Raw genomic sequence first — 16438 nt, forward strand, 5'->3', positions numbered from 1 at the left:
GTGGCTGTTGTCATTCAAAAATCAAGTCCACGTAGGTAAGGATCAAGTTTAACTTTGTGACTTTAAGGTACTAAGTTTAAATTTCTTCGAGAAAACAGTTGTAAAATAGTTAGTATCACTTTAATTAATAAATATACATTATAGGCTATTTAGTATATTAAGCTAATGTTAGGAAATATTTACTATGGTTGAAGTGTTAAGGACCACAATGATCCTTCTATCAAAAAAACAAATGAAGAGACAATGATCCTAAAAACATGTCTCATGAACATATAACAAAACTGATCGATCATAATAAATTATAAGTTGATGTTCTAACTGCTGATTCTTGACCCTAAATCCATTTTTTTTTTTTTTATAAATTGTCCCTAAATCCATTATTATTAAGGAATATGGTAGAATATTTGGGCAACATGCATGATATTAGGTATGGTCCATGACTGAATGAGTAGCTCACTATGATGGGCCTGTTATGTCAAAGACCAACCAATATGCTCATCCTAATATGAACCAGCATGCAAACACTAACCAAATTCAAAATGCTAGTAATCTATATGTAGCTAGCATGATAACTTCATATTGACATACGGAATTCCATTCAATCGCTTTCATTTTTTTTCTTCATATTGTTATCAGTATTTACATATTTGTGTCAGTGTTGTGTCTAATCTAATGTCCGTGTTTTTTGCTTCATAGCTAGTAGCTAACAATGAAACATGAACACTTTTCAAATTAGGTGTGTATGATGTCGAATATGTGTCAGTGTCGGATACGTGCCGATGTCAGAATTATGTAATTTTCTCAAATTATTATTGATGTTGGTGTATTTGTGTCTGTGTCGTATTTGGTGTCTGTATGACCGTATTTGTGTACGTGTTTTATAGGAACCGGTAATACTCGTTACTATACTTGTATAATCTAATGTGGCCACAACTTATTTGATAACTTTCAATACCTCAAATGTTCTACATGTCTAGTACTTCAATAATCTAAACCATCCAAAGAACTATATATGTACCATATGATGACTAGACTTATATCATACAAGCTCTACTAATTGAGACACAAAATAGACAAACCAGGTAAACCTAAATAGTAGGATATTTTTTGCAATCATTAAGGAAAGTTTGGTATTAAATTGTATTCTATCAACTAAGGGCCACACGTCAAATTTGTAATAAATCCTTGGAAGGACCATGCATAAAATAATGGCACATGCAATTGGGACCTTATTGTGACTTATCAATAACATTTATGATATTCTTCTTAATTATTAATGTTACTTGATTTCTTTTAGAAAACAATGTTGGCCACAAACATTACTAAACAAAGTTCCTTCAAGTTGTACGAATATTGGCCACAAAATCATCATATATATGAGAATGTTCTTAGTGTAATATATGTGAATTAAATGCTTGTCTTTCAATTTCAACTTTATGTTCTTAGATTGCTCATGGTATTCAATTCAACATGATTAAATTAAACCCTCATCCCCCACCCACCTTCTTTGACATAACCGTGTTGAAGTTTAAGAATTTGAATGTTGTGATTTAGATGAACAAAATTGACTTTTATTTTCTGAATAATATGTTTAAGATCACACGTAAACTTAGCCAAACCTAAGAGCATAACTCAATAAGAATTAGGTTATAAGATCACATTATTATTGCAAGCATTGCCCTTGTTCTAACATTTAACAAAGTTAATTTCCAAGAACCGAGAAATATAAACATGTGAACATAAGTTTTGAAGTAGCATATTATATACACGTTGATGTTTTCAAGGAATGAAATTAAATGATTCATATAAGGGTATTTTGGATTGTAGGATCCAAAATCAATTTTGGAACGTACGTTCAGAAGTAGCATATTATAAAAATTTGACATTTTGAAGGAATGAAATTAAATGATTCATATAAGAGTGTTTTGGATTATAGGATCCAAAATTAATTAATTTTGAAACGTAACTTCCAAAATAAGGAGTTTTCACTCGAGCAAGGTTTTAAAACGCCTAAAAAACTTAACTCTAATGGAGCATCTTTGCATTTTCTCCTATGTTGGACAACTTCGGAACATACGTTTCAAAATACGTCGTTTTTGAAAGATACAACGTTCATAAATTAGGCGTTTTGGGATTGTATCTTTCAAACCTATTTTGATTTCAAATTGTATCTTCCAAACCATTCTGAATCCAAAACTATATTTTTTGGTTTTGGGGGGCCTGGGAGCAATACGGGAGAACTAATGAGCAATTTTTGAAGAGTGAAGTAGTACCAAGGGCGGACCTGTGTAAGGCTCTCACCAGCCAGCCCAGCCCAGCCCAATAAAAAATAAAAATTTATAGTATGAAAGTACTATTATACCCTTAGTCAGATTGTCAAAAGCATTTCCATTCCCCCTCTCGCGTACGCGCACACAAACCACCGCACCTCCGACGTGACCGCCTCACACCACCGCACCACTGCCACCGTCGTCTCTCGTCTATACTCTATTTCCAGGTATCAATCATAAACAATCACAAAACCCTTTTCTTCTTATATTATGTGTTGAATGTTGTTGTTCATGATTCTGTTGTGAAATTTCTTCACTCTGTGAACCTATTTGTGAAATTTCTTATTATCTTGTTGATTATAGTGAAAAAAAACACCAATTTGAGATTTAGTTAGTGAAATGTGTTTCAATATGAGTTCCATGTTTCGATTTGTGCATTTATTGATGCTTATGATGTTTTATACTTGTCGATATGTAACGAGGATATTAGTATAGAGAGACTCTTTATCAGATAATTAGTGTACATTCATAATTGATTCAAAAAATTGAGCTTAAACTAACATAGTTCAGATAATTTATGTTTGGGTCCGCCCCTTAGTAGTAGTTTCCTAAGCATGCAAAGTGTGTACTATGCAATTAAAAATTCTTCAAGTTTTTAGAGAGGACAATATTAGCCAAAAAATCTACAAAAAGAAAATAAAAGGTATAATTAGTGATTAACAAAACTTCGTAGATTCTTACGTTGAGCATAACTCAACCTTACAAAACTGGCTTGTAAAATGAGGATTATTCTCACTTATGAATATATGTTAAGCTTCACTAGATAAATGGGATTGTGGATGAGATCTAATAAAATGAGTTTACCATTTTCAGGCTCAAGAAATCAATGCAAAGCAAAGACAATGATAGAAATGAAATTAAGATTGGTCATTGAGTTATGTCAAGTGGTGAAGGAAACAGAATGGCAAAAATGAAGGAAAAGAACACAAGTTCAGAACAATCAAACAAACAAACCTACTTACGACTATGTTTCCAATTCCAAACCAAAAATCCGCAACACGCATAGATACCACCACTATCACCATAACCATAATACATAACACACTCCAACAACAACATTAACAATCATCATTGTTCAAAAATAAATAAAAAATTCCAATGTTCCAATCCATTTCCCAATGTCTCAATTCAACAACCTCAACTCTCTTCCATGCTCGACAAGTTCACGCACATTTCCTCAAATTCGGTCTCTTTTCCAACACCCAACTCACCACAACTCTCCTCACTCTCTATTCCCACTACCTTCCCTTCCCACAGCTCAAAATCATCCTTTCTTCTCTTCCTCAACCCACAATCTTCTCTTTTTCTTCCATTATCCATTCTTTAGCTAGGTCCCGTCACTTCCATCATGTTCTTGGTGCATTCTCTCAAATGGGTTCTCGTGGTCTTGTTCCAGATAGTTATCTTCTTCCTAGTGCTATCAAAGCTTGTGCTGCGTTAAAAGCTTTGAAACCTGGTAGACAGGTTCATGCTTTTGCTTCTGTTAACGGGTTTGGTTCTGATACTGTTTTGATGTCTTCTTTGGTTCATATGTATTTGAAATGTAATAGGATTGAAGATGCGCAGAAACTGTTTGATGGAATGTGTGATAGAGATGTGATTGTTTGGAGTGCTATGATTGCGGGGTACTCAAGGTTGGGGATTGTTGATAGGGCGAAAGAGCTTTTTAATGAGATGAGGAATGCGGGTGTGGAGCCGAATCTGGTGTCGTGGAATGGGATGATTTCTGGGTTTGGTAATGCAGGGTCGTATGATGAAGCGGTGATGTTGTTTCGTGAGATGATATCTGACGGGTTTTTGCCTGATGGGTCGACTGTTTCTTGTGTTTTACCTGGGATTGGGAACATGAAGGATGTTTTGATGGGTGAACAGGTTCATGGGTATGTGATCAAGCAGGGTTTGGAATCGGATAATTTTGTGCTTAGTGCTCTTCTTGACATGTATGGAAGATGTGGATGTGCGTCTGAGATGTCTCGGGTGTTTGATGAAATTGATCAGACTGAAATAGGTTCTTTGAATGCTTATCTTACTGGGTTGTCACGTAATGGTTTGGTTGATACTGCATTAGAGGTTTTCATGAAGTTTAAAGCGAGAGAAATGGAGTTGAATGTTGTGACGTGGACGTCGATAATATCTAGCTGCTCTCAGAATGGGAAAGACATGGAAGCTTTGGAGCTTTTTAGAGATATGCAAGCTGATGGGGTGGAGCCTAATGCTGTTACTATCCCAAGCTTGATCCCTGCTTGTGCAAATATATCAAGGTTGACCCATGGAAAGGCAATCCATTGTTTTTCTCTCAGGAATGGATTTTTCGATGATGTATATGTAAGTAGTGCACTGATAGGTATGTATGCCAAATGTGGAAGAATCCAGTTATCGCGACATTGTTTTGATATAATGCCATCCCGGAATTTGGTTTCTTGGAACGCGATTATGAATGGTTATGCAATGCATGGAAAGGCTAGGGAAACAATTGAGATGTTTCATATGATGTTGCAAAATGGTCAGAAGCCTGACTCGACTACCTTCACATGTGTGTTACATGCTTGCACCCAAAACGGCTTAACAGAAGAGGGATGGCATTACTTTAATAACATGTCAAAAGAACACAATGTTAAACCTAAAATGGAACATTATGCTTGCATGGTGACACTTCTCAGTCGTGTAGGAAAACTCGAAGAAGCTTATTCAATCATCAAGGAAATGCCATTTGAACCGGATGCTTGTGTATGGGGAGCATTGTTAAGTTCTTGTAGAGTTTACAATAATTTGAGTTTAGGGGAGATTGCTGCAGAGAAGCTTTTTGTGTTAGAACCTGACAACCCTGGGAACTACATTCTTCTGTCCAATATTTATGCTTCAAAGGGCATGTGGGATGAAGAAAATAGAATACGCGATATGATGAAGAGTAAGGGTTTGAAGAAAAACCCCGGCTATAGTTGGATCGAGATCGGACAAAGGGTTCACACGCTTCTTTCTGGTGACAAATCACATCCACAAATGAAAGAGATTTTGGAGAAGTCAGAAAAATTGAGTATTGAGATTAAGAAATCTGGTTACCTCCCCATGACTAAGTCTGTGCTGCAGGATGTGGAGGAACAAGACAAGGAGCAGATATTGTGTGGTCATAGTGAGAAATTAGCAGTAGTATTAGGACTAATCAATACAAGTCCAGGACAACCACTTCAAGTCATCAAGAACCTGAGAATTTGTGATGATTGTCATTCTGTTATCAAAATTATAAGCAGATTGGAAGGACGAGAAATATTTGTAAGAGACACAAATCGTTTTCACCATTTCAAAGACGGTGTTTGCTCTTGTGGAGATTTCTGGTAAAATTGCTCATAAGTCCTACCAGTGGATCAGAAAACAGACCGACTAATCAAGAAAATTTGTGTTAATAATACTTTGATTAATGCTGAGTTAATCACCTTGCAAACAAAGGTATGTATTCTCATATTTTGGTGACTGGCAGCTAAACAGTTTTGGGTCACTTGAGCCACTCAGGTCACACTCAAGATGTTCAGTCTTGGGCGTGATGAGGAGAGAGAGTCTCACATTGGACGAGTTAGGTGCAATCCAAATTTAAAGAAACGTTATTCTTCTGATTCTACTTATGACATTGTGATATTAGAGTATCTCAAATTCGAAAAGCATTCATAGGCAGTGTCTAGATATATTGTTCATTTGTTGTTGAATCATTTCACTTAACTGCATTGATTTTTGGGCTACAAATCTGGTTTGTTTGAATTTGGAAATTTCAAGTCACATTCACTTTGTTCATGAAAAGCTTTGATATTAAGATGTTCTGATTTAATATTGATTATGTCTTTAAATCTTGATTTGACTAAAGGAGATATGTAGTAACTTTTGTGATAGAATAAAGAAGACTTATATTAAGATTTACATAAAACTTATATTTAGATTAAAATACACCAATATTTTAATCAAGTGAAATTCATCCATATTCGAAATTATGCTGGCTGTCTGATGTACCATGGTGATGTTGTTCACAAGGACATGAATGCTGCTGTTGCCACCAGCAAAACCAAGAGAACCATTAAGTTTGTAGATTGGTTCTCTAATGGTTACTAGTGTGGTATTAACTATTAGCCACCTACTGTTATTCTTGGAGGTGATCTTGCTTAGGTCCAGAGGGCCGTTTGCATGATTTGAAACTTCACCAGTAGGGGTGGAAATGACCCAAGCCAACTCGCGAATAGTTCGAAGCTCGATTCGATAATTGTCTCATTGAACTCGGTTCATGACCCAAATGAGCTAAACTTGAGTTAAAAATTAAGTTCTTTAAATAAATGAGTTGAATATAAACTATATATAGTTCGACTCTTTTGGATCATGAACTAGTTTGGTTACATATATTCTAGGAAAATAAAATAGAAAAAGTGGATACAACACCGCATAAAAAAATGTTGATGAAATTTAGTATACAAGCTTACAAACCAACAACTAAAATGAGTCCCACATCGGAAGTTTAGTGTACACCAAGGATAAACATCATCTATAAAATAGTAGAATGGAGCATAGAAATATGTGTAATGGGAATCAGAATAGATTTAATGTGCTATAAGAAATTTATAGTGCAGCATTTATTACCCATTTAAGTGATTTTAGAGCTATTTAAGCTTGACTCAGTCTCTGGCTATTCTATTTTTTTTTCTCTTGGTTCATTTGATTTGAGTTATTGAGTTGAACCTATCGAGCCGAACCGAGTTGCTCGTGAGCTTGAAGTTAGTCGAGTTCGAGCTGAAAAAAGAGTTCGTAGCGAACTCGAGTCGATTTTTGAGCTGATCTAATTTTAACGAGTCGAACCGAGTTGAAGGAAGTTCGACTCAGCTCGACTCATTTCCACCCCTATTCACCAGTGTTGCTGAGGTGTTTGGTCGCATTGACCACAGGTCTAATATCTATGCTTCAAAGGGTATGTGGGATGGAGAAAATAGAATACACATGATGAAGAGTAAGGGGTTGAGGAAAGGCCCTGGTGGTAGTTGGATTGAGATTGGGCAGAGGGTACACATGATTCTTTTTAGCAAATCGCAACCACAAATGAAAGAGAATTTGGAAAAGTTAGAACAAATGAGTTTTGAGATTAAGAAGTCCAGTTACCTCTCAATGATTGAATCTGTGCTGCAAGATGTGGAGGAACAAGACAAGGAGCAGATATTGTGTGGGCACAGCAAGTCCTGGACAACTGCTTCAAGTGATCATGAACCTGAGAACTTGTGATGACTGTCATGGTGTTATCTAAGTTATAAGTAGATTGGAAGGAAGAGAAATATCTGTCTGAGACACAAATCATTTTCACCATTTCAGAGACGTTTGCTCTTGTGGAGATTTCAGGTAAAATTGCTCATGGCTCCTACCAGTGGATAATAAAACAGATTGATTAATCAAGAATGTTTGTTAATAATACTGTTGATTAATGCTGTGGGTTAATCACCTTGAGAACAAAGGCATGTGTTCTCATCTTTTGGTAACTGGTAGTTAAATAGTCTCGGGTCACTCAGCCCATTTAGTCACACTCCAGATGTTCACTCTCGTGGGTGTGACGAAGAGAGTGTGTCGACAGTCTCCCATTGAATGTGTTTTTAAGCCGATTTTGTAGGGTTAAGTTTAGTCTAATCCAAATTTTAAGAACTACGATCAAAGACTTATTTGAACATCTGGAGTTGTTTTCCTCATGTGGTGACTGGTCTTCACAGCCTCAAAAAATTTCAGTATTTTCCTCTGTGGAACAAACCATGTATTTCTTCTGCTACAAAAGATGAGGAAGAGAATGCTTTAGAATATGGACTTCCTTCTTCTCACACACTTAATGCAGTTTGCTTATCAAGGTATTCATTAATTTTTCCTATTATTTTTTTTTCTCTCCCTAACTTGTCCTGCTTGGTGTCTGACTAAGAGTCAGATTGGATAAACTTCTCAAAAAACACTAATCTTATCCCTTTGTATAAGTAATTCATATTTACTTTTCTATAAGTGAAGAACCACAAATTTATGTTAATTGAAAAGCTTCCGTGCACCTAAGCCTAGGCATTTCATTTTTTTAGACTTTAGAGTGAGCGAGTTTTGAGTCATGTTCGTAAGGCTGCTTGCTTGTGGTGGGTTTGCTGTTGAGATGTTAGTTATGTAATCTGACCAAGAATTGAATAGGTGGCATCCATACCTTACACGTTACAATTCAAGTTGCATGGTTTAGCTTCATCTTTCTTATATTTTTTCAGGGCCAACTAATAGAAAACAACCAAGTAAAAAAAAATGCTAATGAATTTGCAATCATATATTTCGTCTTTCTTCCATCGTCAATTTGTATTGGTTAGAACTAGAAGCATGTTGTTTTTCGAAGTCAGATTATCTAATGAGAAAGATGAAACATGTGCTCTGGATGAATTCTGTGTGTTTTTTCATTAATGGATGTTTTTCCTTTGAATAGATGGTAATCAGCTACCTTTTGCACTATGTCCCGACTCATACTCAAACTCAACGTGCCTATAATAATTATTTTGGAGTGTCCCTTGCTTGCTTGTTCTTTCTTGCTTTTCATTCGTTTTTGTATATTTTGATTGTTTGCACCTCACGTTGTTACAGTTACACTATAGACCAATTGAGAGAATTTAAAAGAGAACTTTGCACTGAGATTACAACGAAGAAGGATGCCAATGTCGTGGAGGTGTGTTGTACATTGGTTTTTTTTTTCTTCTTGTCTTTTTTGATAAAAATGTTGGGCATTGGTTTTGCATTGGTGTTCCCCGGTTTTTTAATACTATTTTGTTCTTTCATGCAGGATATCCACTTCCACAGTAAAGAACTGCGAGATGCTTTACTATCATGGACATAAAATTACTCATTTAGCTTGCATTACGAATCTATAAGCACCCCTTCATGAAAAAGAAAAAAAGAAACCTATAAGCACCAATGTTTTGATTATACAGAATTCCTATACTTCAATCATACATTGGATGCAGTACATATACTGGTTATACTATTTTTTTGTAATGAGCAAGCTGATTAGTAGTTACGATTAGACTATATACATTAATGATTCTATACAACTTACATGATTTGAAAACCAGTTTAATAAGAGAGTTACCATTAGTTTAGAACTTCTTCCACTGCCGGAATGACAGAGGACTTCGACGTAGAGTGATGTATAGTCAGACAAGTACACTATGGAAACCATACTGTTGGTAACGTTTTGGTTGATAAGGTGTATTTTGAAGCTATCCTTGATTTGCAGATTGAAGATTTTTGATAATGATTTGTTTTTAAATTTTGATAAATATGTTTGTCGATCTGAAAAGTATGTAGCTTACATAAGGTGGTACTTGAATTTCGTATAGAAGGAAATGGTAGCGGACGTCAATTACATACAACGAATTCATGTCTTTTAAATTGAGTTAAAACGAAGCTCAACCTTCGTGAAAAATCTTAAGTCCGAACTTCAAACAACTTCTCCCTCCCGCAATTCTACCACATACGATCTACATGTGCCCAAAACTTTAAGAAAAACCACGAATTCCCTCTACCTTATCACCATGTAGAAGTCCTCTATAGTCAGTTTTCACGTTACCTTTAACAATGCCATCAGTATTAAGATTTACACACAATATTTTCGTAACGCAATTAATTGTCTTAACTGTCCGATCTAGAATTCACATTCGATTTTTTAAGTGTATAATAATACACAACTTAATTTCCAATCAACGGTAGAAATATAAATCTAAGTCTCACACATTGCATCAATCTTTCATCCCTTCATAATAAGTGTCCAATTGGAGCAAATATTTCCACTAAACTGCATCCCCTCTTTCTCTTGTCTATTATATTTTTAATGTGTTTTCGTTGCACTATCCCCACCATGATTTTACCACTTCACTTTCTACCTTGAAATAAACTATTCTCACTATTATTCTAACCCTCACACCAAAATCATTTGTCATATTTCATTGTTACCGTGAAACCTAACCCATCCATACTTTTTTCATTTATATATGCACTTGATGAGCTTATCTAACATAAAATATTTATATACTTCTTTATATTGACTAAAGATAAGAAAGGAAAGTTTATCTATGATATACATAGCATATAAGAAAAGTAACTAATTGAGCAATCAAAGTCGATAAGAAAGAACAAGAATGAATTGATCCAAGTGGTAAGGATCTTGATCCTCTTAAACATATGGTTAAGACTTAAGAGTTCGATTTCTAGTTCATGCGTATGAAAAAATTCGGTTGGGAGGAAAGAAATCACATTGTGTTGCCCCTACAAACTCCTCGACGGAGATTGGTCATCGCTAACAACAGTAAAAAACCATAATAGTAAAAAAAAATCTATGCCAAAGAAGTAGCTAGTGGTGGCCTGGTGGGTGATATATACTATATAAGATTTAATTTATATAAATTGTTAATGTAAATGATTTTTACATTGACAAATCGATCATAATGTAATATCATTAAAAATGCTTCATTTAAATTATAACTATTTATATAATTGCACATATCAGCAGTTATGATTTGTTAACTGTGTAAATTTGTATGAAAATGTTGGGTCATGGGGAGGTTCAGAGATCATTACTTTGGGCTTTGAATAATTACATAAATGAGTTGGACACCACATCTTAACTGAAAACCTTAAGACATATTAGTACTTTAATTTATCAAGTGTTTAACATTCACTTTTCTATCCAATGTGACATTGGGACTCAACTCACACTTAAAATACCAATAATTTTCCCCTCAAGTGTGAGTCCATCCATTCTTTATGGGCATGCTCCCCCTCAAATGAAAGTTTTTCATCCATACACGTGCATCGCCGTTGTGGCACTCAATGGACATGTCGTCTAACCGCCTTTGTCAGAAAGACTTTCAATACAAAGAGTCGGTCGAACCCTTCGTCAAACCATCGACTCTGATACCACTTGGATCATGAGAACTCCAAAAATCATCACACCAAACCTTAAACAACTACATAAACAAGTTAAACATCGCATCTCGGAATTAATCAGTAACTAATCTCTAACATAAAATAGATGATAGCTTTCTAGCTAGAGAGAGTATTGATGATGAAGCAGAAGACTCTTTTGTCTCCACTCAAAGTGTCACAATGGAGATGTCCATCAAAGACACTATCACACAAAGCATATGAATAAAGAGTGCCACGACAACCACGCTTGACGCTCCCCCTCGAAACTTGTTACTATATGCACACATGACATCTACCTCCATCACTTCTTTTTCTCCATCTTTTTTATAGCATCCAAAGATACAAAAATGTAAGTACATGATAAATAAAATGCCCACATCTTCAACTATATAAAGGAAACAAATAGGGGAAAAGTTAAACCCTTTCAATTGTGAATTGTCAGCTCTCACATTGAGCTACTTTTGATGTCTAGGAGATATCTAATCAAAACTTGCACATTATCTTATATTGAAATTATATGAGATATCACTATTAAATACTACTAGGTTTAAATACATTTTTATTAATTTATATATCAGTGGTGATTGGTGCAGAACTTGATAGGGATGACCACAGTTCGATCCTCCAACTGCGATCAAGAGAGAGCTGAAACCACTTGATACCAGAACTGACCCTCGAACCAGATTAAACGGGTGGTAGAAATAAAATAAAAAATTGCCCATTTTTATTAATTTATATATTAGATATCACTAATTTCATATTCAAAAATAGGATGACACTGATAAGGAATTGCACTCGGTCAGATATTCAATTTCTAACTTCTATATATGAAAAAAAAAATTGATTAAATGAAATAGATAGGAAGTGAAGTGATAAAGATGAGGTTAAGGAGTTCAATTATCACCCACAACAAAAACTAACAATATAAAAATATTAACCACTAATATTAGTCGTTTAAAAATATAGTTGAACACACTTTTTTTCTTGGTGTGATTTGTTCAAATTCACGTCACTTATAATTGTTCTTGGTATGTGACACGATTGATTTGTTCAAATTCACATCACTTATAAATATTTTCTATGTTGGATCATAAGGAATCCGATGATCATTACATCGAATTTTAAATTAATATATGATCAATTATATCTTAACTTAAAATATTAAGCCATTAAATTTATGAGTCTTGCATGTCACATATAAAATATTCAATATTCACGTTTCTATCCACTTAAAATATTAAGACATTAAATTTACGAGTCCTGCATGTCACGTATAAATCTTGATATGGTGTTCAAACCAAATCAAACCTGATCTAGATCAAAGATAATATAATTACATATGCATTATATACCGTTGTTAATTATGATGAGTATGCTATAATTTGATTAGCCAAAAATCAAAATAATCATATGGTTGGGACTTGTTGTGAGCACGACATTAATAATTAGTATTCATAAGAGACATATATACAAGGATACTCATTTTACGTATACATTTTATTTCTGTCGCCATCATTTTCGTTGTCTACAATGCAAAGGGTTTGCTTTTTGTTACTTTTCTTTTTATTATATGTCTTTTATTCTTTTTCAAAATATTTCTGAACAATGGGGACAATGAATACCTCAAGGACTTAATCTTAGTGCTATGTCTCGTATTCAGCATCAAAATACCATATCTGAAAAACTCAGAATCATTCTTGCTTTTGAAACCTTTTTTTTTGGCTACCCCACGAGCATATAGTTAATTTTACAACCTAATAAAGTCTCAATTTTCTATGGCTATGGCCACCAAAAAAAGTATGAAATTCGTTAACTAAAAGGCCTGCCATTTATATTGAGTTGAGAGGGGAAAAAAAGAATTTTTGGCTTTTGAGCTAGTTTTATACTTTGGATTCCTCATTCCTCTAACTTTAGAGGTCATTTTGCTCACATGTAAAGGAAATAAGTGGGGAAGGTTTTTTCTTTATTGTGACAAGGTGCCTTGAATTGTTTATTTTTTATTTTTGTGTAAATCGGATATTCATACGCGTAATTGCAGAGATATTATCCCTCGAACTTTGTAGGATCCAAATGAGCGACAAACTCTCTTTAAGAGTTTTAACATTGTTTCATGTGCAAGACAGGGATCGAACCCAAAATTAACATTAGTTAAACTATAAGAGATTTGTATCATCTCATCTAAGCGCTCTTAGAATTATTTAGTATAGTACATAATTGACACAAAAATATGATAAAAGAACAAGTCACGTATTAATGGTCCCCTTGTCACTCAAAAAATAAATGTCCCCATGCTACATGAGTGCACATGTGTCATCCTCTCATCTTATTATAAATTGGTGTACATGTATATATAAACAAAATGTTAATGTTAAGTGCTTAACTAGTTGATTTTTATAATAAGCACAATTTGGTCATTTCTTTCATACATGCTATAATGATAAGTAAATTATAAGTTATAGAAAGTCATCATGATGATAACTCAAACTCCCATATACATGCTATCATTTGGCTCTTATGGTGGAGGATATTGGTGGGAATCCAAATTGGCAAAATCCAAAGTTCTCATTTAGTAACTTTTTGTAGCCAATGAGATGGGTTCACATACCGTGCCCGAACTGTGAATATGACAGCCACTCTCCATTTGGGTTGCCGGTTGCCTCCCTGGAGTCAAATTTTTACGCATTCATGCGGTCGACACATTTGTAATCGTTGAAATAAGATTAAGCAGTTTAGGTTTTAAAATCAATAAATTTTTATTAAAAAAACATAAAATCTATTTTGATTGTAATCCCAATCTAATAATTTTGAATATATCAAGTGCATGAATACATCAATAATTTGACTGCAGTGCGATCCAATTTCCCTAATATGGCCTATTACGTATTAATCATGTTTTACATGTCCAATTGCATGAATACGTCAATAATTTAACTGCAGCGCGATCCAATTTCCCTAATATGGCCTGATACGTCAAGTTAATCGTGTTTTTCAAGTATTTATCCTCATATGTACCTTAATTAATGTGTTTAAACTGAAGTAAGTATAGATTGTTTTATAATTAGGTTGATGGTAAATTCCACAGAAAGTATATGTATAAATTCTTTCAATGAGCTATCTTGCCAAGTTTGTAAACATATATGTTTTGTTTTTGAAGAACATTATGCAAATATATATGATTATATGTTTTTTGACGAATATCATTATATGTTGAAAACTTATGAGCACATTTACTAAAAAAAACTTTTGTTCATGCTAAAATATTTATGCGGACAAGAGCTCCCAAAATATGATTGATAAAAGAATCATAATTTTGTTCCGCCCCAAATATCCGATTCTTAATTTAGAATGTGAAAAATCCTGTCAAAAAAAATTTAGAATATGAAAAATAGAATCCCAAAATTTGATTCTCTAACTTTCATTTTCGTATTAAATTTTTTTTTCTCTTTTTTATTCAAGGGTCCAGATCTTATTCATCTCTCATGTCGATGGAGATCAGATCAACATCCATAGACCCCCTTATAATTGCCTTGTATTGATCAAATCATACCTCTTTAATAATGTTTCACCTACTTTTTTGAAAATATTGCGTGATCTTTCAAAAGGAAGAAAATTTTGAAAGATTTACCTAAAATGTCAATTTTAATCTAATGGTGTGTGTGTCGAGAATGGATTATCTCGATTACATGAGAGAAATAGTAAAAGGTGAATTAAAAGGTAAGGATTAAAAAAATTGAGGAAATTGAGGAAAATAAAATTGAGAGAATCTATTCTCGTGTATGTCCACCCAAGAATTATTTATAGTCGTGTGTCAGTATGTACTAAAAAGATTAAAATAGTTTTCTCAAAAAAAAAATAGTACGTATAGCCTTCAAAAAGAAATCAATACACACTCTTATGCACGTGCATTAGACTTTTGATGGAAAGAGTTAACGAAATGGGCCAGGTTGTTTATCTATGATAATCCAATTTTTAATGGCAGTATTGTATTGTCTTTCTATCCCTCGGCTTGTCTTAATATCTGTCTAATTAATCCTGCAATTACAAATCAAGATTTTGGATTACAATCCAAAAAAATTGTCGCTTGTGAACTTAAAGAGGAGCCTCTCTAGATTTATCACTTCTTTTTTTTGTCATCACCATATAGCTGCCAAGCAATTGATTAATCAGAAATAATCAGTTCAATGGCTAATTTTGTTAATAGAAGAGCACTTAATCTATAGTTTTCATGGCTCCCACAAATTTGACATATTGCAATGCTGCATTAATTGATTTAACAACTGCTTTACCAATTTATGAATGTCTTAATAAATTGACAAGTAAAATATTGTAAGAAATTACTACAAGATGGTGTTTCCGGTGCGTTAGCAAGGGCACTAGAACTAGTAAGCTACAAGTAAAATATAAGCTACAATTATTGCATAATCAGCAACTCACATCTTTTAAGAGGGTAATTATTCTACTAACAAGTTTGCTAACTTGGAACTTTTCATATCTGATAGTTCTCCATTCACGGACCGAAACAAGCTCGCAACTCTAATAGAAACTGATTTAGTTTGATCGATGTCGCGATTTGATTAGAGAGGAGTTTACTAAGAATATGACTGATCTATTATTTCCAGTTCTCGTAAACCTTGGGGAGTGTCTATTGTGTCCCCCTTTCTCTTGTAACAATCTTTTTTTATTAATATATTCTTATTTATTAAACATAACTAAAAAATATACATAACATACAATTGATTGGGGGATCCACATTGGAGCTAGGAACTATCTTAAAAGACATTCATAAAGTAGAAATAGTATAGTATGTATTACGTATGATCCAAATATTGTTGTATTTAATAGTTGAATTCCTATTTTAGACATAAAAGGCAAAATATTTGAGACATAAAAGGCAAAATATATTTCATAAGGAAATTTCCTGGTGTGTACGATAAATAATATGGTCCAATCAATGTCCTTGAACCATGCATAATCAATTATACAGAGGAACAAACATCCAAGAGCAATAAGAGAAATAGTTAGTCAGCTTAATTGTCACTATGTTACTATATCTTTCTTCACTATGGTCCATCTGTGTTTGATGAACATGGGTTTAGACAGAATTGTATGGATGAGATAGATAGAATTGGATGTTTGTGACCATATATGGGTGCCATGCAAGC

At 34.0% G+C, this 16438-nt stretch overlaps 1 protein-coding gene across 4 annotated transcripts; it reads left to right on the top strand.

The window, feature by feature from the left end:
* Window positions 1–2366: 2366 nt before the first annotated feature.
* On the top strand, window positions 2367–9451 carry LOC123906776 (pentatricopeptide repeat-containing protein At1g20230). Of its 4 annotated transcripts, none has more exons than XM_045956768.1 (5): window positions 2396–2497; window positions 3144–5774; window positions 7247–8185; window positions 8940–9021; window positions 9136–9451. In XM_045956768.1, exon 2 carries the CDS (start codon window positions 3429–3431, stop codon window positions 5664–5666), a length of 2238 nt encoding a protein of 745 aa, XP_045812724.1. In that variant the 5' UTR covers window positions 2396–2497; window positions 3144–3428; the 3' UTR covers window positions 5667–5774; window positions 7247–8185; window positions 8940–9021; window positions 9136–9451. The 4 variants fall into 4 exon arrangements, with proteins under 4 accessions (XP_045812727.1, XP_045812726.1, XP_045812724.1 ...); XM_045956769.1 differs by having other exon boundaries at window positions 7247–7691; XM_045956771.1 differs by lacking the exon at window positions 7247–8185 and having other exon boundaries at window positions 2367–2497.
* Window positions 9452–16438: the final 6987 nt, after the last annotated feature.

This window comes from Trifolium pratense, linkage group LG2 (assembly GCF_020283565.1).
Source record: "Trifolium pratense cultivar HEN17-A07 linkage group LG2, ARS_RC_1.1, whole genome shotgun sequence".
Classification (NCBI taxonomy): domain Eukaryota; kingdom Viridiplantae; phylum Streptophyta; class Magnoliopsida; order Fabales; family Fabaceae; genus Trifolium; species Trifolium pratense.

Coding starts and splice junctions, on each gene's coding strand:
- LOC123906776 (XM_045956771.1), top strand. CDS start 3,429: ATGTTCCAATCCATTTCCCAATGTCTCAATTCAACAACCTCAACTCTC.